This window comes from Aedes aegypti, chromosome 3, assembly GCF_002204515.2.
Source record: "Aedes aegypti strain LVP_AGWG chromosome 3, AaegL5.0 Primary Assembly, whole genome shotgun sequence".
Classification (NCBI taxonomy): domain Eukaryota; kingdom Metazoa; phylum Arthropoda; class Insecta; order Diptera; family Culicidae; genus Aedes; species Aedes aegypti.
In genome coordinates this window covers 191,862,210-191,887,211 of record NC_035109.1, presented here as the reverse complement: position 1 = coordinate 191,887,211, position 25,002 = coordinate 191,862,210, and the positions used below count along the sequence as shown (strand labels likewise).

At 34.7% G+C, this 25,002-nt stretch overlaps 1 protein-coding gene across 1 annotated transcript in view; it reads left to right on the top strand.

Annotated features, from left to right (window-relative positions):
* The window catches only part of LOC5568864 (allatostatin-A receptor), an 86,528-nt gene that overhangs the window by 22,158 nt on the left and 39,368 nt on the right, over positions 1 to 25,002 (top strand). Inside the window, exons 3-6 of the mRNA XM_001652540.2 lie at positions 12,594 to 12,748; positions 12,809 to 12,939; positions 13,014 to 13,161; positions 18,273 to 18,391. Of these exons, the coding sequence (XP_001652590.1) occupies positions 12,594 to 12,748; positions 12,809 to 12,939; positions 13,014 to 13,161; positions 18,273 to 18,391 (553 nt within the window). The remainder of the gene's footprint in view (positions 1 to 12,593; positions 12,749 to 12,808; positions 12,940 to 13,013; positions 13,162 to 18,272; positions 18,392 to 25,002) is intronic.

Here is a 25,002-nt window from a genome sequence, read left to right as displayed (position 1 = left end):
TCAAATTCTAAGTGTCCTCTCAAAATTTGAGCTCATTCAGATGAAAATTGAGACTGCACAAGCCCTTCGAAGTTTATATGGGAATTACTATGCGAAAAGCAAGCAAATCGGTCAACCAATCATAGTGTTTGCCCATGTGCTCTTGGAGATTAGAGAAACATTGATACTGTGATCACCTACAACTACGAAGACCGTTTACAAATCTGACGTCTCAGTAATTAGTTATTGATTTCTATGTGAGTTGTGAAACTTTGGCTATAATAATTAAGCTGATGTGCAATATTATGTATTAATATAATATAATAGTAATATTCCACAAGAATGTCATGAGCAATTGAAACGAATTCAATTGGAAAAATGTTATTCATGATTTTTCAAAGAAGTTATCCGCAGATATATCTGCATTTTTTCACAGATAATTATTTTTTAGATATCTCTATAATCAAAGAGCAACATCCCGCATACCTTCAAACTCTCTCGAAATTTTATTTTTATTTACTTGTTTTTAATTATGAAACGTGGTTTACGGCTAACCAGCCGAGTGGAAGTTTAACAACTACCGAAAAGCTAAACATTACATTTAATTTGCAATTGGATTAGATGGACAAATTGATGTGAAGATTTGCGAAAAAGTTACACGTCTTCTCAGTGAGAATCGAACTCACGACTCCCAGATCTCTAGTTGGGGCGCATTACCACTATGCCATGAGAGGACTCATGAACGCAGAAGTTAACCTGAATTCGATTTCAGCTCAATAATCACGTGGTCCTTTTTCGCAAAGTGCACCTCTTTCGGATGAATTATATGCCCATCCAAACACAACGCTTTCTATGTATATCCAATGCCTAGCCCGAGAGCGCATTGTTTTTTAGGTATAGGAATAGCACACTACACTAGCCAGCAACTGCGCTAGCTGAGGTATCTATTGTGTGGAGTCGAAACTCACTGAGAAGACGTGTAACTTTTTCTCAAATCTTCACATCAATTTGTCCATCTAATCCAATTGCAAATTATATGTTACGTTTAGCTTTTCGGAAGTTGTTATTTTTATTTGTTTTTTTTTTTCAAAAATGCCTAAATAAAAAATATTAAAAGAATTCTAACATTACTATAAAGTTCCTACCGGAATACGTTCAACTGTTCTTACAAAAACTGTTCCGCGAAAATATTAAAAGTTTTCCCGACTACTTCGTTCGGGAATTTCATAGAGATTTCTATTCTTGTTTCCCTAAAATTCTCAAAAGAAATCTATCTAAGTAATTACCTACGATTTTTTTTCTCTAAACCACAGTAACGATTCTTTTTGGATTTTTTGAAATTTATCTTCAGATTTACTAAAATTTTGCAATTCATTCTTGAGCTTCTCAAAAAAATTCTCCAGCAGTTCCATCAAGTATTCTTACTGGTTCTAGATATAACTCCAATTTGTTTTCCGAATGGTGAACTCAGAAATTTTCCATAAATAACATTTAAAAGAGTGGAGTGGAAACTCCATTTTTCTGTTTAAGAACTTCTTCAGGAATATCTCAATATATTTAAGCGATTGCTTTACAAATTCCTCTACGAATCACTCCATATCAGAAACACATACAAAAAAAAAAGGTTTGAAAGAACTTTATTGGTATTCTTTTTAATTGCAACCTGAATATAATTCGGAAAAAAAATATTAAATTCCTGTCTTAAAATTCAAGAACTAAACCGTAGAATTTCTGAAAATTGTAAGTACCGTAATTTCGGGTAAAATTGATCATTTTTCACGGTTTTTCTAGTCTGTTTTCTATAATGTTAACAATGCCAAACAACTAAATGCAGGAAAACAAGTACGAAGGTGAGCCTCATCGACTTATGTGCCGAAATTTTCTAACAAATGTAATTTTAGTGTTAACAAATATCTCCAAAATAAAAAATCAGAGGATCTCATTTCGGGGACGGAGATGAACCAGCCTAGGGCTGAAAATCTCCTTAATAATTTCGGGGTGAAATTGATCAATTGTCAATGCCATTATTGTTAGTTTTCAAAACAACTCTACATGATAAATTTGAACTCCCTGAATCCGAATATGCTTGTCAAATTCTTAACAATGCAATATTTATATAAATAACGAATAGATAAATTTCAAGAATTACGCTGAAAACGCCTAAATGTATGCAATTTCCTAAGGAATTAAATGATATCTAACAGAAATTCAATTATTTCAACCATATGAGCTAATTGGTACGAGTTTTAGTGATGAAATCTGGTTTGGGGATATATCTCAAGCATCCTCACAAACTTTCAGGTTTATACAAAGTTCAAATCCTTGCTTATAATTAGAAGTTCATAAGTGTCAATACTGCACCGTGCATGATTTTGAAATTTAACATTATTTCCGTAGTAATAAACATTTTTTAACGCAAAAAACTTCATAACACACAATTTGACAATAGTTACGACAAACAACGTTCATTTACTGCAGCTTACATTGACATTTCTGCTCCATTACGAATGAATAAAATCGTGTGATACGATGATCAAATTCACCCTTCTTATCAATTACACCCGATTTTACGGTATTTGTAACTTAAATCTTAGATAATAAATATTTTGTTTTAACTCCGAAGTTTCAATAATATGGTGAACATATTGATGTAAAACCCCTTGTTTTCCTAACTCCAGAAACCTCACAAAAAATTGTAGGGTCTATTACAAATTATTTTGTAGTAAATACTGTAGAAAGTTAACGCGAAAATATTGCCGGTATTGCGTCATGCGAATGAAGGAGAAACAACAATATGTTGAAGCAGGCAATGGTTCAATGAAAGATAATTTATAATCTTTTCTCTAGTGGTAAATTCAGGATAGTTTAAATCTCTCTAATGAATTTACAAATAAAACAAATTTCTCAAAAAGTTCCATCAGAATCTTCTTTAAAAATTATCCTTGAAATCTATCCTTTCTTAACTTTTAGTTTTCTTGAATTGTGCCAGAATGCCTCTAGAAATTCGGCCCTCGTATCGCACAAAACTTCAAACCAAGAATATGGATTCTGACAATAATTGGTTAAACTATTGCTAAAGAAGTGTTTTGAGGAATATCAGTACAAATTTCTTTATGAATATCTTAAAAGATACTTCCCCCCTTCCCAGATATTTTGCTACATGTTTCTCTACAGATTCCTTTACCGCTATGCTGATATCAGAAACAAAAGTTTTGGTGGGATTTGAAACAAAATTTATAGGAAACAATTTTTGACGCAATTTGTATTTTTGGAAATGTTTCTTCAGGACTTTTGGTGAACTTCACGGGTGAATTCGTAATATTTTTTTGGGAACATATTCAAAATAAATTCACAACAGAATTTCTTGAAGAACTTTCAGCAAAATTTTAGGATATGACAGAGTCAAATTTTTTTAGAGTAATTGCGAGAAAAAACTGAACTTTTGAAAGATTAAGTAAAATTCTTTAGGTAAATCCGGGAACATATTCGGGAATCTATTTTCTAATAAGCGTAGACATATAAGGAATGGATGTCCACCAGGAGGAAAGTATGAACAACATTATTTGACTAATTTCCAATAGATTTGCAAAAGTTCTGGAGCTCCTCTTCAATGTTCCTTGAGGATTTTGATTATACAGTCATCTCTCCCTTACTCGATATTGAAGGGACAATCGAGTTAGGGAGGTATCGAGTTACAGAACACAAAAGCAGTGCAACTGCGATCCAAGGGACCATCGAGTTAGCCATGAAAACCAATTTTTACTATGGTTCTCTAACTCGATATCGAGATACGGAATATCGAGTAAGGGAGAGTTAACTGTACTAAAATTCTATAGAGAATATCGAAAAGTTTTTTGAAAAAATTGCTACAAATTTATTGGAAATAAATCAAATAGTTTATGAAGTATTCTTGGAAAAATATCGTTAAAGCAATACTTTTTTTTCATGCGAAAATGCTTTTGAAATTGAATAAAAATCAAAGAGAGAATTAATTGCTGGAATAAAACGGTCGATTTTGTTACATTTTTTCACACCAGGTTAAATTTCTCCCATTCATCTGAAGAAAACTTGGCTATATCGAAATTCTTTGAAAATTATACCAATATTATACCCTATATGTGCCTTAGGGTAAGAAAAAAGCTCTCTCAAAATGTCAACTCAATTGGTTGCTCCCCCAGCTGGCGCATTCAATTCGATGTTTGTATGGAATATTCGTTTCAAATATATTGAAAATTTACCCTATGTCACTGTTTCGTTCTGTATACTAGTTAATCGTGTTCAATTAAGCCCAGAATGACAAATTTACCAGTTGATACCCTAATGAACATAGTTGCAGAAGGTTGTATCAGGATTTAAGCTAATTTTTATAAACCTTTCAGTTGTTGAAAGTTAGGCTCCCGTACAATCACATATATGCATGTACCGCGCCCAGCGTCATAGGTGGCTATGATGCGCCTAGTGGCTACCACCCAGCTAAGTTAAAGAAATACTAAGCAATATTGCAAATCTACTTCAGATTGTTAAAACACCAACTTTCTCTATTTTAATCATCATATAACCTTCTACAATATTGTGCGCTATGGTATCAGGTATTGTTTTTGACATTCTGGGTTCAATTGAACGCGATCAACAATTTTGCTGACTCAAACAGGAGATGATGTGCTGTTTCCCATGTGTTTGAGCTGAAAGTCCCATATTAACTTCAATTCAATTGCGCCAGCTTATGGAACGACCAAATGAGCTGAAATTTTCAGGAAGTCTTCCTCCAACCCTAAGGAATAATTCTGGGGGGTGCCCCGTGGAATAACACATGCTGTATCTTTTTAATTTATCAATGAAATTCCAATCGATTTTCTGTACATCGTTCGACTAGTATTGTACAATGTTGTGCCTCCATAGAGTTACTTATTTAGTCCCCACGTCACATTTAAAGCACAATAGAAAAACAACTACTTTGTTTATAGAAGACCTTTCGAAGTACATTGACAATCATCAAAATTGGCAACACTGCTGTAATAAAATCGAATTTATATTCCTTATATTATTTTCATAATATGTTATTCTGAGATTACCAATTTAAATATTCGGAGAAAAATGTTTACAATTTGCGGTAGATCGATAAATATGCGTACATGATTTCAAAGTATGGGACTTTTTAGTAAAACCACCATAATGTGTAAAAATTGTACATAAGACTGTGGTTTAATTTCACAATTTAGCTCTCGTTTATACAAATATAGTTTCTTAAGTAGTCTAAACTTGTTTTTAATATGCTTTTTACTTTTCTCTTTTGCTGGAAGCGAAAGGATGGTGTATCAGCAAATTTGGCCATAAATGGATAAATCACTAAAGTTACCTAAAGTCAGAGAACGGTGGAATTAAATTGATTTTTTAAGCTATACTTTTAGTAGAATAGTAAAGAATACAAACATACAATTTGTTCATAAAAATAAGGATTTTTGTTTTGCGAAAAATAATGTTAAACTTTGACAAACAGCTTTTCCTAGGAGTTTTTGGAAAAACTATTTTGCTCTTCAACGAAAAGCATTTTCTAAGATCTTATATTTTCATAGCACTGTAGAATAATAGTTGAACGATGCACAGAAAACCGATTACGATTTTATCAATAAATCAAAAAGATATAGCATAAATAAAGTGTCTACTTTATAAAATGAACAGTCCTTAGTTGTAACAGTAACCAATCGATCAACAGGTTAAGCTTTCGGTTGTCGCGCGATTCACCGAAGTCAGAACCACCATGAGCCTGTGCATGCTATAAAACGTTTGACTTTTACTGTGCGCCCTGTTTTCAAGTTGCCCGTGAGAGAGAGCGAGACAGCACCTACACACGGCGCACAGTAAAAGTCATAAGAACAAAAGAATTTATGGCACGTACAGAGGCTCATGCTGATGCTATGTAAGACAAGTGAGATTTTCTCATTATCCAGCTTTTTACGCTCGCTATAAAAATGCAGGGGGTGATTCGATTTATTTCCAACAGATTTTATGGTTTGATCTTAGTAGGTTGTGATTTCAGATTGTTTGTTGAACTGTCAAAAATTTTCGCTGTGTTCATTATCGGCTACTTTTTCTACCAGATACACTCTTAGGCGGCATCCATAAATTACGTGACGCTCTAGGGGGAGGGGGAGAGTAGGCTCAAGCGTTACGACTCATACGAAAATTTCCAATTTTAGCGTTACATAATTAATGGACGCTACCTTATTGAATATTTATTATAGTAATTGATTCTTTTTTTATCATTTTGGACACCGTAGGACCAAAAATCTCTACATTGGAACAATTGCTACACCAAACCAATGGAAATTGAAACAAAATTTGAAGAAATGAGATCGATAGATCGATTCATCGTTTAGTACATTGGTTCTCGGCTGTTCTGGATTTTAGCTTACGACTAGAAAAGGCGGGCCGCCAAAATTTTATAATCCATGCAAGTTGTATGTAACGAGAGGGGTGGTACATGATGTTCAAAGATTTTTCCTCGTCCATGTTTACGCCATTAATGTTCAGCTTCATACATACAACACGCATTATTCTTAAACATTCATCACATTTAAACATAATTGGCTTTGCCCAACATTTGTGGGGTGACTATCAGAGGAATTGCCATGGCCGTTCCTCGGGATGTTTTTTTTAAGGTCCTCCGAATTTTCAGTTAGTCTACTGGTTCATGTAGTTCTTCCAGTAGAAGCTTCAATGAAGAAAATTGCACAAATACGATTTATGGAGAAATCATTTCCATATTTATTATAGCTTCAATGCCACTGTGTCTCTCTAGCAACAATCCGAACCAATAACTCTGCTACTCATGTATTCAACCTAAAATTATCAATGCATTAGTATAAAATAGGCCATTTTAAGCTTATCGATATCAATTTCCTAGAATCAGAACTGAAAATTTTTGACATTGCTTTGTCAACAAGAAAAAATTCAGCTTTAAAAGCATACTTAGATCCATCCATAACAATTATAGTGAAGGCAAGAAATGTCAGAAAGGGGTGATTTACAGTTTAAAGCAGGCTAGCGTAAAAAGCTGGTAGCTGTACAACATAAAATAACGTAACTACTAAAAAGATTTTTGTCAATAAGAAGAGTCATGTACCTACATTGGTTCAATAGATTTTGCTTCATGTTATTTTTTTATTATCATCTAAAATTCTGGGGGGGGGGGTCTGGATGATTCTGGAGGGGGCCAGGCCCCCCTGCCCTCCCTGTTCCTACGACAATAGGATTGACGCATAAACCTGGATGGTCTCACTTGTCCCGTTTAGCGAGGTAACTGCGTCTAATGGCTCATGCTGAAACTTTCTTCTAAAGATTTCACAATTTCGAATTTATTCGATGAAATTCATGTACACACTTGCAAATATGTTGCCAAAATGTGACCGTGTTGTTGGATTTGCAAAATATTGACATTTGAAAATTATATTGGACAATTTGCTTAAACTACCATTTTTTTTTAGATCCCACTTTCCCCGGGGAACCGTAACTGATTTGTTTGAAAGTGAACAGTTCCCATAAGTTCAATCGATTGAATCTATTCATCGAAATCAAGCAAATTATAATAATTGTTATTAGTGAATGTGTCCCAAAATTTCAAGCATGATTTTTAGTAATCCTAATGAATAATACCAAATTTAGATGAAAGGAAGTGATAGACTTCCAATCATCATCTAATCTAAGTGATTCCAAGTACATCTGCTGATTCGCACATTGTCGGTCAAGCTATAGCATAGTTGCTGCAGAAGAAAAAAAAAACGAAAGAAATCGTCTGTACGACCAGCATAGTTGTAGAGAGAGTGGAAAGTAGAATGAATAAATTGACAATGATTTCGAAGGGAAGGAGCTTTTTTCGCCATTCTGGGGGTATAAAAGTAATTTCATTCGTTCTGTTAGTTTCATTTTCACTCTCGTCAAAATACTGTCGTGGCTGTGTGGAGCTAATATCCTAAAGTGAGCTCAAAGCTGAATCGGGGTGGGTTAAACCCCCGGAAATTATTTGAGTAAAGTACATACTAAGCTTGGGAGTTGAGTTGATTCTCCAAAGGAGGGATTAAATTTTATGTTTACGAATTTACAAAAACCAAATATAGGATATTGGATTTTCAAGCGAAAAATAATGTAAACTACTGAAGGCTGTATTACCGTACTTGCAATCCTACACAGGCAACCCTGAGCACTGTTACGTTACAAGCGTTATATGAGCCGCGCAAAGGGTTTACAGTGCCAACTAATCATAAAACATTTTTAAATGCTTTTAGGCAAAGTGACCTTCAAGCCCTGAATGTAGTCGTATATTGGTTATAATTATATGTTACAGTGTTTTAACCCTGTGCTTATGAGCCGTACACGAAGAAAACAAGGTACTCAAAAGTGAGTTCATTTCACTCAATTCGGAGGGTTCGTGCGTTAACCTAATTTTAAGTTGATGGGGTTGATTTTTTTTCATTTGCAGCCATGTAAAAAATATCTACTGGCTAAGTTATTTTCACTCAACCTGAAGATCAATTCACTCGGTAGAACAATAGAAGGAACGAATGAAATAGGGAGTGCAATAGAAGTTAAAAAATACACAAATATGGGTTTTCATTTTTTCCCAGCTGTCAATGCTAATAAACTTGCTAAGTGACATGACGTTTATGTTAAGATCTTACCAACACTAATCGATTATGGAAGGTGATGAAATTTTGTGAACATTTCTCCCGACCATGAATGATGCTACACAGAACGAATGTGATAATTTCTGCATCGCGGAATAAGACTAGGATTGCATTTTCTAACCAGTGGACCAGCACTTTTGATTATTGTATTTTTATGACAATGAAATTTTCAAGGGAATGGCTTATTCAGAACCGATTCATGAAAACCAAGAGGATACAAATACTAAAATGACATGGCATATAAAGACAGGAAAAGTACATAAATAAACAAATACTTTTTTTTTATTTATGTCTGGTACGATCCTTTTGCACAGGATAGGGCAAGAAACGGTCAAGGAATGATTCCGCTACCGAAATTACTTGAGCTGTATGCTGCTGAGAAGTAGAGATGATTTAATAACATCGGTAACGCTCAAAGGTGGTATTGGCGGCTCTTTATTGCTACCCCAACGTGTAGCTGGTTCTAAAACGAAAACAATCATACAAAATTACTACCAAACAATGGTGAATGCGTAATAAATTTTGTCAAAAACATCCATTTTGGGAATTCAGAAGAATTTTCTGACTAAATTGCCAACAGCGCACTGTAGTAGCACGTAGAAAATAATTGCTTACAAACAATATCCTTCAAGCGCATTTATTTAAAGACAAAATTTCATATATAGGAGAAGGTTTCGACCGTGATTGTTTTAAATGATTATTGTTTTATGGCTATATCGGTCATGCGACTCAAAGGTAAAGGGAGTCTATAGAAGTAAATGATGGAAACGAATAGGTGCATAGGCGTCGCAAGGGAGCGACAAGATTGAAATTTTAATTAGGTGGTGAAAATTGAGCAAGCCATTTTAAAGTCAGTAAGCATCGAAGCGTCCTGTATTTTGCCTAGCTTCTCTACTGGAAAAGGGTTGGCTCAAAGCTTTGAGCTTTGCTACCAACACAGGCTATGAGCTTTGCTACCAACACAGCTTTGAGCCAACCCTTTTTCAGTAGAGAAGCTAGGCAAAATACAGGACGCTTCGATGCTTACTGACTTTAAAATGGCTTGCTCAATTTTCACCACCTAATTAAAATTTCAATCTTGTCGCTCCCTTGCGACGCCTATGCACCTATTCGTTTCCATCATTTACTTCTATAGACTCCCTTTACCTTTGAGTCGCATGACCGATATAGCCATAAAACAATAATCATTTAAAGACAAAAGACAATTTACCTTAAAACTGGTTCTGGACTTAGGCTGGCGGCTTTCCAATTTTACTCCCATTTGACAGCTACCCTCCACCCTTGGTAACGCTTGCCTTACAAATCAAATGGAGCTGCCACTTTTCCGTACCGAAAAATTTGCCGCTCAATTATTCCGCAAGTAAAGGTGACACTTCGCTCATAGCTGTCAAAATTACTTTGATAGAAGAGAAATTTTACTTGAGCGCTTTACCCTTCAGGTGCATATCACGCATTATCACGTGCTACAAAATCTCGCATAACATTCTGCTAAACCGCACCAAGTACCAAAACCATTATTTAGAGATAATCAATTTTAAAGCCCACTCACCTCCGAATGACTCTTTTATAAATTTCATCGCTCACAAATGACTAACATGGTCCAATAAGTAAGTCAAGATAGAATATTAAAGAAAATTATCATATATTTTCCAAGCAGTAAGATTTGATTTCAAATTAAAAGGCACTTAGTTCACTCTAGCAGAACAAAAATTGGAGAAAATGGTTTTCAGTTCGGTTTGGCTGAATGTGTTTCATAATTTCCAGCAATACAAGAAAAAAAGAAGACAAATAGTTCGTATCATCACCATGCATGATACAAATGTTTATACACTACGAATGGGAAAGATTTGTAATTTCCCATAGAACTGGTCCACAATGTAATGTTGGGGAACAATAAATTGGTACAAGGCATCCAAAACATATTCTATCTGTCTTTCTCTAGATGGATTATTTATTTCAACATATATTATGTTAAATCAAGGTCCTCACGCGTTTAAAGATTCGAAAGAGACAACAATGATGTAGTTGAAAAATGTGAGTTACTGAAACTAGACCAAATTTTCCGTCGATTGCTTCCCGGTGCAAAATTTTCCTTTCTAAATCATTTTGACTACCCCCTGTATATCATGTGGTAGTTACGAAGATACTCTATGCCCTGGAAATCGAGAAACTTTCCAACTCCAAAAGAGTCTCGACCGATGGAATTCGAACCCACGAGTCTCAAATTTGTCTTGCTGAAAAGCTGCACGCTTACCGCTATGGCTATCTTGGACCCTAATTTAATATTAATGAAAATTCATTTAAATTTGCACAAAACACATGAATTTAGTTTATTTGTACAGTAGACGTAAATGAAATTTTAAAATTGTTTACAGTGTACTGTATGTATATAAAACATGGAAAGTAACTGACAGTAGCTGAAAAATATTGCAATATTGTAGCACTTGTCGTAATTATCATATTCGCCAAGCCTCGTTGGACAAATATACGACCCGAATTTAAAAAAAAATATTGTTCTGCAAAATTGTTGCAAAAACTGCTAATGTTTTATCGTAAGGTACCGTGGGGTAAGTTAATACAGAAAAATCAATAGTTAACTTCATTGTTATGTACAGCTAACGTGAATAATGAAATTGAAACTTTTTTCTGTGTATATCAAATGAGGGGCTATTATACTTCAAATCGTCATTTATTTCGATTTTTCTGATTGTTATGTAATGAGTATGAGGGACTTAAAAATTTGCGCCAAATGATCCACTTGCCCCACCATGGTGGGGTAAGTGGATCACCATTAAAAAAAATCTTTTCTCAAAACAAATGTGGTGCAATTATGTATAATAAGAATGATATTACTCTAGTTCTTGTTGTTAGTGCTAGTAATGTTACATTTTAATACTTTAAAATTAAAAAGTATCTTTATTTAATCAAAATATAATAAAAAGTATGTATATATTAGTTCACACTAATTCGAACAAAAAAAAAAAAAACATTGTAACTAGAATAATATGGAGAAAATTCATCCATTTATACGCATAAGTTATACAGAAGTATCGTGGGATTATTCCTAACGATGTTTCTAAAAACATTCGTAGTTTAAAAATATATGTTATATTACTTTTGAATCACAAAGTGAAATCCTTTTATTCTATATATGAATATATGTGTACCATCTGTCTAGAATAATTTATATGGTCAAATAAGCTACGATACTATGCTTTCAATTGGAAAATTAGTATATTTTTCTCTTTTGCAACTCAGCTTAGATAAACCACGAAAAGTTTCGAGTGAATTTTGAAATTATTATTATTTTGTATTTTTTTAAAACCAGAAAAGTTAAAAAAACTTTTAGGTGGATTAATTCAAATTTTCTATGGTCAATTTGACAAATTTAAGCTGGGAATGGAACAAAATAACAGAAAACAAAATTTGCGGATATTAAAGCTTATTAAAATTCTCGTAAGCGGTCTGCCAATAAATGTTAATAATACTTGATCCACTTACCCCACCCCATTAAAAAGTAGGGGTAAGTGTACCAGGTGCAATATATTTGTATTTATTCAGAAAAATCATATATTTTCCATTGTGATTAATTTAATTAGAACCACCATGTGGCGAAAAAAATAATAGAATTCGATTCTAGACAAATATACAATGGAATTTTGATTGATGGAAAACAATTTTCAAATTAATTAATTTTTGCAGCTAAAAAGTTTGCTTGTGTTAGTGTACGTGTAGTACCAGTTTTGCAATAGTATTAGTATTGGCGTAAGGATATAACCTAAAACGACGTAATGGTGCGAAAACATTCAACATAATCCATGTATTTATGCTTAATATTGACAAATGATCCACTTACCCCACTGATACACTTCCCCCACTGTACCTTATATCATTTCGCAAATTAAGCTAAATTACCTTGTGTTTTATTTCCAGTTGTTGCCGCTAATCCTAACATGCGATCAACCACAAATTTATTGATTATCAATTTGGCCGCCGCCGACCTGTTGTTTGTGATATTTTGTGTACCATTCACCGCGACTGATTATATCCTACCAGAATGGCCTTTCGGACTGATGTGGTGCAAATTCGTAAGTATTGACCAATTACTAGTGCAAATGAATTTCAGGACGTAATAACTGCATTCACAGGTACAATATATGATAGTGGTTACGGCCCATGCCAGCGCGTACACCTTAGTTCTTATGTCCTTGGATCGGTTTCTTGCTGTGGTCCACCCTATTACCAGTATGTCTATTAGAACCGAGAAAAATGCTGTGATGTAAGGAGTATAACGAAGTTTCCCTTCCCGGCACTCAGCTTATTCAATCCTATGGAAACTATTTTCTATTACAGAGCAATAACCGTGGCATGGATCGTCATTGTGACCACAGCAATTCCAGTCGCCATATCTCACGGAGTTCTGCACTATCCTAGCAGGGGAGGTGATTATACCGCTTGTCTCTTCCTTCACACCGAAGGATACAGTTTGATTGCATTTCATGTAAGTGTTTCCATCTCGAGTGCGAGAAGGCGATTAGGGCGAAGATGGAGGGATTTTATATGATAACCGGCCACCACCACAATAACCACAAATACCAATTCAGTTCCATGTTTGGATTAGATTTGATTCTGATTTCAGCAATGAGGTTCAAATAAACCGCTTTGATTGTTTTGTATCGCTTGAAAAAGCGTATATAACTTAAAGTTTCGATAATGATTACACAACTCAAACGGAGATTATGTTTATTATATTGAAGACACAGAAGCAGTGCTGGGAATGGTAATAGTAGTAGGCTTGAATTTTTGCGAAAATCACGTGGCTCTCAAGTACAGTAGTTCAAAAACGTGAATCTCATCAAGTAGCCTATGTTAGATGCACGAATTTTCTAAATCATGAGTGTCATTGAAGGCAATAGAAATACAAGTAGTAGAACGCTAGTGGCGCTGTTTTCACAAAATAGAATTATTTTATTAAAACTTACTATTGAAGTTTTTGATTGTTTGTTTAGTGCCATGTTGTAGAGAATGCTTTATTATGGTTGAAAAATTTGATTTGACACTTATAAACCCGGTACTCAGACTGTCAGAGCGTGGCAAACTAGATGTTGGTCACACGAACAGTCACGACATTGGCCTTCTACGGCTAATGCTTCTACTTTGAAGGCTCTAAATGCGGGAAATGCAGCGGGAAATAGAACATTTTTCTACAGTAATTCTGAGTTGCCCTTAGCAACGGGTGTTTTGATATTTTCAAGGCTTTTTGCCTACAGCAGCGATGGGCGTGAGTTTCACCGGCTTCGCTGACTATGATTGGCTTTGCTTGGCTACTGTAGAGTGAATTTCAAGATTTTTCCCAACCCTGCACAGAAGCGTTTCGATAACAAAGATAACTGAAGTCATAAACGCTTTCCATTTGAATTCCATTGTTGAGGTAAAAAGGATTGAAACTGTTTTTTGTCGAATAACATTTAAAATTCGTATTTTAAAAGAAGAGTTTTTTTGGTGTTCTTCATAAAACGCACCTAGTTGGAGTTGTTGCATAATGTTTATTATGAGTGTAGATATATGAGAAATTCACGCTGAAACCAGGCCGCCACACAGTGCTGCGTCCCTTGGACAAAAGTGAAAAAATCAACTATTTTATTGCACCATATCAAATACACTACTTAGTTTACATATATTTGATATGTGTTAAATGAGTAGCAAAACATCGTGAACTCTAATATTTATGAGAACAGACCAACCCAAGTTGTTGAATAGTTTGATTGAATGGTGTGGATTCTATAAATTTATGCAAATTACAATTTAGCTTTTGTAGCGGTTCATGTTGTTCTATGATATTTTCTTAAGTTATTATGAAACGGTAAGCATCAAACTAAATTAGTTCGATGCATAACACTGTAAGTATTTTTTTTTTTTCATACAAGAATTTTGAATTTTTGAAGATTTTTTTTTTAAAAGCTCCCATATAATTTATTTTTTCACATAGGCCAAATAACTAGCAAAACTTCCAACAGCTAAAACAAAAAATCACCCCAAAACAACTCTCTGATTTTAGTATAAATTCTTATTTAGGATGCCTTTTAAACACTGAAAATGATTCCAGCTGCTCCCGTCTGCTATTTTGATTACAATCTTTGATTTTGTGGATGATGGTCTTGCGAAAAAAAAACAGGATTTTTGAACACATGTGCAATGCTGATTTATTGAAACAAAATAGTCACCTGCTCAGCTTCCTATCCAGCTCGAACAAGGGCGGAGGAAGCACTTTTTTATTATAGATGCAACGAACGTCTTCTTTTTGGCGTTGCATCCCAACTGGAACAGAGTCTGCTTTTCAACTAAGTGTTCTAAGGCCCTGAGCATGGTATTGCTGAATAGTTTCATTAAATGGTTATAGACTTTGATTTGTTTGTCAGAACCTGCAGATTGTTCTTTCTATTTCACCACACCAGTTACAAACTGAAAAGAATTTTCACTGTCTTTTTTATTTTATCTTCCTCGCTTTTCCGGGAAACGGGTCATTCGGGAAACTGGCATTTGAAAAATTGAAATACGAGGAAAAGTAGCATAATTACATTATTTATATGCTAATCCACGGAAATATGCATTGGCGTAAATAGGGAGGGGCCAGGGGGGCCTGGCCCCCCCGAACCATGGCCTTGGCCCCCCGAAAAAAAATGGAGAAGAAATGACAATACAGTTAAAACTAGTTTTTAGTATCAAACACTAGACGCATTAAATGCATTTTGTATATGAATTCATGGATGATCATTGTTTGACAGGCAATGGCAATATGTAATTTTAAAACGTCACATACTGCCATACTGTTTCCTTTTTGTCTTGTTTGTTTTAGAACTATAAGAACTGGCTTGATCCATTTGTAGTGGTATTGTTAATTAGAAAACCAGAGTTTTTTCATATTTTAAAACAAGCTGCGATATTTTGTGATCAATTATCTAGAACGAATCGTTGTTACTGGAAAATGTTTGTGTATGAGAGTTATGGTTAAGTTCTACAAAAAAAAAATCTCGAAACTAAACAATTGTGCAGTAAGCGTAGCAGTTCGTACGTAAACGACAGTGAAGCAGTTGCATTCAAAAGTGAACATTGAAATTAAATAGTAAGATAGTGGCGGATTCGTACAAAAAACCACATCGAACCATGTAAAATCGTAAATGTCGCAACAATTTTCAATGCTATGTTGACACCAATTTTTTGATTTTTTTTTTGATTGGAAAGATAATAAGACCCTGTTACTATTTGTTTCTGTAGAATAAACGTAAACCTTATTCATACTGAAGATTGTTTTAAGACACGATTTTAATTTTTCTATAAATGTTTATAATATGACCCTTTTTTTTATTTTTTTTTTTATTTTTTCTTGCGCCAATTTTTTTTGGCGTCTTACGTAGTTTATATGGACATTACATCAATTCTTTTTGTTTGTCTTTGTTAACGAGATTTTTAACCCTGGGCTAATTCATTTCGAGAAGAACAGCTTCACTTCGCTTTCAAATGAAGTCGCCACTATAACTTTTTAAGTCATAAGTGACTATCTCCAGAATGGGAACCACATCAATTCGGTTCAGAGATGTTATTTTCGTTATAAATATGTATGCATTCATTTCTGTAATTAGAAGACGTTGCGTTATTTGTAAGAAATATAGATAAAACTTGTTTTAAATTAATGATAATAAATCGAATGTTTAGGATTCGATTTAGGATCTAGCTATAGTGTTCAAGTAAGAGACTTTCACTACAAATATCATAAGAGTCGATTATGATTTGGAAAAATAATGGCTATTTGTTGTTTTTTGACGTAAACATTATAATTTTTTATCAAACTTTCATTGCATGAAAATAAATAAGGATAAAATCTTCTTCAATTTTTTTATGTAAGGGCGTTTTTATGCATCATAAGGATGATTTGAGGTGTATTAGTAACTACATAATTGCTTGGAATCAATTTTTGGCCCATAGTGTGGCAAAAGTTCGAATCAGCGGGTCAAAAGTTCGACCTATATAATCTAGCAGAGAAATTTACTAATTACCCCAAATTCACATATTATCTTCAAATTTAGCGAAATTTGCCTGATCGTGCGAAAAAAGTCACCAACATTTCACATTTTCACCTAGTTTTACAAAAAACGTTTGGGCTTTGGGCAATTTTTTGATGAAAAGTTAGAGTATATTTATCTGTAAACATAAGTTTATATAAAGTATGTCTATCGTAAAAGTGTCGAGCCCCACCGATGGGTTAAAAGTTTGTTTAAGACAATCAGCGAAATTGTAGCAAATATGTTGAAGGTTCACTGTATGGTATTTATTTTCAACTGCTATTGTTTTTATAAAAAAATTGATTATACTAGTAAGGTCGAAGTTTTGCTCTGCCTTACTATGATTGGATATTAATAAATCCATGAGCAAAATACCTTCCATCCTTTTTCTTCAAATAACTGTTATCGTACGAATTTTCTGACAACAGCTTTATTTGAATACAAAAAAAAACTTCAATCCTTCAATATGATGGTAGCCAAGCAGCTTTAGGATTTAAAGTTTAAAGAGTTTAAAGAGTTAACTCTAACAAAAAAAGGTATTATTCAATGCTATGTTCAAATTTTGTATTCGAGAGGTTTAGAGACATGAATCGTTTACTACAGAAATGTTGAGCAACAATGATCCATATTTTTAAACTAGCAAGCATTTTTTTTTCGAAGGCTTGGGTGATACAATTAAATTTTTATCTTGTTTTAGAACTTTGCAAACATCTAGATCAAATCGAATTGGAAAGGTAAATCCTGATTATAATCTGCTTTTAAATCCTTGTGTTCTATTCGAGATCTAAATATAAGATTGGGTTGAATACGTCATCTTGGCAATATAAAACGAAAACATAGATTTTTAAATAAATGTTTACTATTTTTCCATAAAAGTGACATTTGGTATCTAAGAAAGTTGATCAGTCGGTTTTAGACGATTTTTAGGTTTTGATCTACCTCTGTATGAAAGTACGCGACTATAATCGGTTCACAAATATTATCGAAACAAGTATTATTAAGATATCCTTTACGACTTTTGTCTCTCATGAGAAGGGGCCGTGGCCCCCCTCAAGTCTGATGGCTATTTACGCCCATGGAAATATGGCTCTCTGATTTTAAAATAGTATGTTCATTGCATGACAATAGCTGCATTTAGGACAATATGCATATTGGGAGGTGTCCGAAACACTCTACAGTAAATGCACTCCACGAATTTATTGTTTTAACTCAATTAATTATTGAGGAAGGGAATTTTCAATAAAACCATTACACTTTGACGCCTTGTGTGAACACGAGCATCTATAATTGAAAGTGCTACGAGTTCCATAGCAAGGGAAGGGTAATTTCATTTCTGCGAAATGTGAAAGCCAATTTCGCCAACAGAGACTGAGCTTCAAAGCTTGATGTACCAAAAGCGGTTGTTTGAAACCGATACCTGAAAGCATTGAGGCTGGAACGCCTAAACAAATTCGTTATTGTGGTGGGATGCGTTCGCTTCAGGTTGTTTAAAAAATGACTGATGTTTTCTTTCTCTTCCCGTCTTTTTTGTCCAACATATTCAATTTCATAGGTATCGTTTTTCCTATCATCATACGTCATCCCGCTAACGCTGATATCCATGCTGTACGTCGGAATGCTGGCTCGGTTATGGAAAGGTGCACCAGGCGGTCGGGTCTCGGCTGAATCTAGGTAAGTAATGCGGTAGATTTTTGTCGGCGGAAATTGATTGCTTCCATCGTGTTTTATCCCTTCCTGATGTTTATCAGACCTTTTTCATATCTTTATCCTTGCGTTTAACGATGCTTAGGACACAGTGTTTTTGTGACAACATTTTAAAACAAGCGCCGTTTCACAAATTCCAATCGAGAATTTAGAAACTTTAGTTCATCATAAAATGGTATAATAACTTTATAAATATCCCATACTAATGTAAACGTTTTTTTAATGTATGTATTACTATATAATGAGATACTGTAGCTTTTTTTTACTATTTTACTGAAAAAGTACGATTGCTATACAGAGGTTCTTCTTCTTTCTGGCAAAACATCCCAACTGGAACAGAGCCTGCTTCTCTGCTTAGTGTTCTTATAAGCTATTTCTTTGCCAGATGACCATTTTTGCATACGTATTTCGTTTGTCAGTTACGGAAATTCTCTATGCTCGGGAAAGTCGAGAAAATATCCTTCGCGAAAAGATCCTTGACGGGGACGGACCTGGTGTAGTGGTTAGAACACACGCCTCTCACGCCGAGGACCTGGGATCGAATCCCATCCCCGAGATAGTCACCAAAAATTTCAGTGACGACTTCCTTCGGAAGGGAAGTAAAGTCGTTGGTCCCGAGATGAACTAGCCCAGGGCTAAAAATCTCGTTAATAAAGATAAAAAAAAAGATTTTTGACCATTGGAATTCCTACCCACGACTTTCAGCTTAGTCTTGCTGGATAGCTATTCTGAAGTATTTAGAGTGTGGTAATAGAAAATGTAAGGTAACTTTCACGAGCAAAGCTTGAGATCATATTGAAAACTAATTTTGATGTTGTGATGTCGTAGAATTTGATAACTCAGTTTGTTGTCATTTTGGTTGTTTTAACGGTTAAAATATCAAATCTGAGAGCAGACAAATGTTCTCATGAAATCAAATTGAATTTTATTTTTTGCTGTCAGTGAAAGCAAATTGAAAACTGTTTCTGCTATAATGGGCAGCAAATTGAGAACTCACTGCTTATGAATTTAAATTAATTAACTCATTACGCGTGGTAAAGATGGACAAATTATGGGTGAAATTATGAAAAAAATCAATATAAGTATCAATTTATTTTTATTATGAATTAGATTTCTAGAAAACTAACCCGTTAACAAGTAGATAAAAATTTAGTTTGAAGATGACCTTGATCGGCAATGTGTAGGGGCCCCATGGTCAATGGTATAGTGATTAGAGTAACCTAAATACCTATTAAAAATTCATTCTCGATAAATCGGTTAAATTTTGTAATTCAGGCGGATCTATGTAAATATGCGGGGCCCATAATCGTATCTTGAACATACTTCCAAATTTTACAGACTATATTTTTAGGCAAGCCGACGAGACAGCTGCGATCAGCTGTTTTTTTTTGTTAACCATGTGCTTTTGACGTTTCGCGATCGGAGTGGCTTTCGATTACAAAGGAAAATGTAAAGCTCCGATAACACTCGCATGATTTGTTTACTCTTTCATTTCGGTTGCATTCACACTTTCAGCTGTCAGTCCTATCACGAAAAGTCCTCATGGATAGCTTTATAACCAAAACTGGCACTGTGAAATGCATAGATAGCGCCACCGTAGACTTGTGTGTTTGACAGAACAGCAATGCCGTCACATTGCGCAATCCCATATACGATGGTGCCGTTGTTTTGATGCGGTGAGTGCTAAATGAGTGACCTTCAATGATCCATTATAATTGAAACAATAAACCAGTTACCATCTTCGGGACATGATTTGTACACATTCAAGGATGATAGCAGATCTCTTACTAGAGGCTTAGTTATGCAAGTCTCCATTTTAAACGTAAGGTCTTTAAAGTCTATTTTAATAAAAATGGTCTCTAAACTCACCTTTATCTTTATTCTGATCGAAGTGAACCGTGCTGCAAGATGTCCCAGGGAGACCCTCAGAGACTATTTCACAGGTTCTTCAAGAATTGGTTTTTAAATTCCTTGAGGAAAAACTTCAGGAATTCTTTTAGTAATTGCTATAAAGATCTCTTCAGGCATACTTCTGGGATCTAGTTCAGAATTGTCTATATTGGTTCTATCACCAGGTTTCCCAAAAAATCTTCCAGCGTTGTTTCAAGGGATGGTTAGAGGATTTTTTTGTTATTTGCTCCAGGAAATCCATGAGCAGTACAATGCTTTTCTTGACTTTTTTGATTTCCCCAGTTGTAACATTAGTAGATATCCAAAGTTTCCTACAGGAGTTCTCTTAAGAAAAAAAAATTCATTCTGTAGATCATAAAGAAATTCATTCGGGAATTTTTACAGGAAGATCTACGAGAATTTATATGCCGGTTTCTCCAGTTATCCCTTCAGAAGTTTTATCTGGATTTCTTCAAGGATTCATTCACATTTACCCGTGGAATTGCTCCTAAAGTTCCTCCATGGATTATCATAGAATATACATTTGATACTCTTCCAGGAATTCCTCTTTGAATTTGATCTGCGGTTCTTCACGAAGCTCCTTCAGAAGCTTTTTCTAAAGCTTCTTCTAACATTTCATGCGAAATTACTTCTACAGTTCTTTCAAACAATTTCTCGTATACTTCTTCAAGTAAAATCTTGATGATTTCTTTAAATATTCATCTCAGATTGCACACCAGCCAATACTACAGTAAATAATCTAGCAATTCCTATCATCTAAGCAATTTATCATCGAAATCTTTCAAGACTTCCTTAAGGGCCCTGGAGTTCCTTCAGAGAACTTTGTGGGAGTTCATAAGATGTTATTTTAGAATTTAATTTGAACATATCTTCTGATTTTTCAAAAAATTTCACCAATAATTCCTGAAAAGAATCTTTGATCTTTTCTTAGACATTTCTCTAAGAACTTCTAGAATAATTCCTGAAGGAATCTTAGGAACAATCTCTGGAGAAATTCCTGAAGGAATTCTCTGGATGAAATCTGAAGGGTAATTTTTAAGGAAATTCCAGAAAAGCCATCCTTAGAAAAAATCTACGTTAAATTTCTGAATAGAATCCTAAGGAAGTTCGTGAAAATTGCAAAATGAACTTCTGAAAAAATCCTTAGAGTTCATTTTGTTCGAAATTTATTTCAAGCAAACTTTGGCAAATTTATTCATTTTTAATGCATTTTTTCGTACATAATTTCAAAATCAATCCTGAATCAAAACCACAAAATTTAGGAAATGTCCAAATTTTCCTAGAATGCTCAATTGCTGTATACAAATCATTGATTTCCAGAGCTATTTCGCCAGTGTTTATTTATACTTCCATGGTAATTCACTGGAAACCCCCTCGATGATTTTCAGTAAACTATTGTATTTCTGAACAAGAATATAGCAAAGAATTTTAGGCTCATTAATTGACATTTATGCCATCAAACTACTTCAACCTCATATCAACGTGATTTCCATCGATTTCGCATTAGCGCCTTCCATTTAAACGGCGTTTACCTTAATTTTGAGGGCCCCGAAATCAATCTCCGCACTGGGCCCCAAAAATCCTAGCTACGCCACTGGATATTAGACTGGCCCTTAAACAAAAAAGTTGTAAAATTCAACGGGGCACCCCCTAGATATGTGCCTTAGGTTAAGAAAAAAGCTCTCTCAAAATTTCAACTCATTTGGTTGCTCCCCCAGCTGGCGCATTCATTTCAAAGTTTGTATGGAATATTCGTCTCAAATATATTGAAAATTGACCCTATGTCACTGTTGCGTCTCGTACACTAGTTAATTATGTTCAATTGAGCCCAGAATGACAAATCCACTAGTTGATACGCTAATGAACATAGTTGCCGAAGGTTGTATCTGGATTTAAGCTCATTTTCATTAAGCTTTCAGTTGTTGAAAGTTAGGCTTAGATCAGCACTCCCTTACAATCACACATGTGCATGCACCTTGTGCCGCAGCTCGCGCAGCGTCATAGGTGGCTATGATGCGCATAGTGGCTACCACCCAGCTAAGTTGAAGGAATACTTTGCAATATTGCAAATCTACTTCAGATAGTTAAAACACCAACTTTATCAATTTTAATCATCATACAACCTTCTACAATATTGTTTGCTACAGTATCAAGTAGTGTTTTTACATTCTGGGTTCAATTGAACGCGATCAACAATTTTCCTGACTCAAACAGGAGATGATGTGCTGTTTCCTATATGTTGGAGCTGAAAATCCCATATTAACTTCAATTCAATTGCGCCAGCTCATGGAACGACCAAATGAGCTGAAACTTTCAGGAAGTCTTCCTCTAACCCTAAAGAATAATCCTGGCGGGTGCCCCGTGGAATTATACAACTTTATTTTTCTCCCATACTAAGGTGGGCCAGTCTACTGGATATACATGTTTTCGTTTGATAAAGAAACAAGTCTGCGTCAAGTTGATTGCTTGATTTGTATATTCTCACATTGTTTATACATGTAGAACGAATAGATTAATAATTTATTAAAATTATAACTTTAACAAAAAATTAAAATGATAGCACAACGGAAACCAAATATGATATCGAATAAATTAATAAATGATTGATATTGAATTATGATACCACCTTGATGCTGAAAACAAGATATGTATTCAACTTGCTTTCTTTTTTTATGTTGGACTTTGCTCGGGTTGATAGTGTGTGTCCCAAAATGAGTGAATCACCCCCCAGCGAGTGACCAATAGTGTGGGACAAAATTTAGATTCTCGCTCCAGGCCACTTTTTGGATTGCATTTAGGTCCCATAACAACTGTGCAAAATTTCAGCTCGATCGGAGAAACTATATTTTAGCGCCAGCCGTTTAAAGTTTGTATCGGATTTACTATGGGAAAACTTACTTTTGCAAAGAAAAATCGCCAGAGATTGCCCATTGACCTCTATAAAAATTATGAACACAGACCTCAATAGCTATTTTTACCATGAAGAATATTGCCGAAGTCCGCGAAACAATCCGACACTTGTGAAAAAAGTTATTCAATAAAAACATATTGGCAAGGCGACGTTGATTAACACGTAAGGGAATAACAACAATAACAAAATCGAGCAAAATTTCCGAATAGTCAATGCTTAACAACTTTTTTCACAAGCATCGGATTGCTTTGCGGTCTTCGGCAATGCTGTTCATCGTAGAAATACCTATCGAGATCTGTGTTCAGAATTTTTATAGAGGTCAATGGGCGACCTCTGGCGATTTTTGTTTGCAAAAGTAAGTTTTCCCATAGTAAATCCCATACAAATTTTGACAGCTGGCGCTAAAATATAGTTTCTCCGATCGAGCTGAAATTTTGCACAGTTGTTATGGGACCTAAATGCAATCCAAAAAGTGGACTGGAGCGAGGATCTAAATTTTTCATATAACCGTGTCCCAGGCTAGTGACCAATTGATCGAGCCTGAAGGGGTTTTTGGGTCTCCAGATTTGTGCTTTGGAAATTTTAAAGTTGAGCTTTAATTCATCTTTCCTGTTGCGTAGAAAACTTCTTCGCTGTCTCCGATTTTGAGAATGGCGACAAATGTTACATTGCCAGCTACAGAGGAATTAGGGGGAGATCCCCCAGTACCGGACACTTCAGCCAAATAATACATAATACAAAAAAAAAATATTTTATGTGATCCTGTTACCCATTTATGATAAATATTATTATTTTTGTAGCGTATACCATGACCCAACAGTTACGGATGACCCACAGTGACGGATCACTTTGGCGTTCAACATCGGATAACTCGCTCAAAACATAAACGTTGACGTAAAACATATTTTTCCCATGTTATACTATTTGTCTTCTAGCATTTGTAAAGTTAAGCACAACATTCAACCGCTTAATAACGGTGTTTTTGACAAATGTTTAGTTGGTACCACACAGCTATCATTATATGGTCGTTTTCTGTAAGAAGTGTCGTCAGCATTCATAAGCTCCCACAAGTGGTAAAATTCATATGTTATAGCATAAAACATGCTCATTAGCTTTGATTTAGTGTGAATTCATCTTTAGAAAACAGTTTTCTTGATTGTTGATTCTAAATACCGAAAATTAGCACTTCTAAGTAGTGATCCATAATATGGACCAGGAAATGCTTGTTTACCACGGTTATGGATCACTACCAAAGAATATAGATTTCTACCATTTTAAGTATTGGATTCGACATTTTCAGACAGCACTAAGGATAAAACTAATGCAACATCAAGGTTGGTAAATTTCATTGTTTAGCAGACAAAAATGGGTGGAAAACTTGGTGTGGAGCGAAAACAGTCCATGCCTCAGTTACTACAATGCAGTATATCATAAAAAAGGACATTTTACCCTTGTTTCCAGCTCTAACAATGCTATTTTTGCAGTAATATGTGACACATTGTTAACTTTCATCAAATCATGCAATACAGATGCATTAAGTTTAAAATCTCTTGATTTTGCGCACTGATCCGTAATATGTCACAATTTGATCCATAATATGAAAATTGATCCATAATATGGTTTTCAGAAACCGATGCAATTTTTAATTTTTATGTAATCCTATGTGAATATTACACTCAAAACAGTTTACTAATCGAAGTTCCAATTTGAAACGATTCAATTCGTGCTTTTCAATTAAAATTTTACGTTTTCCATG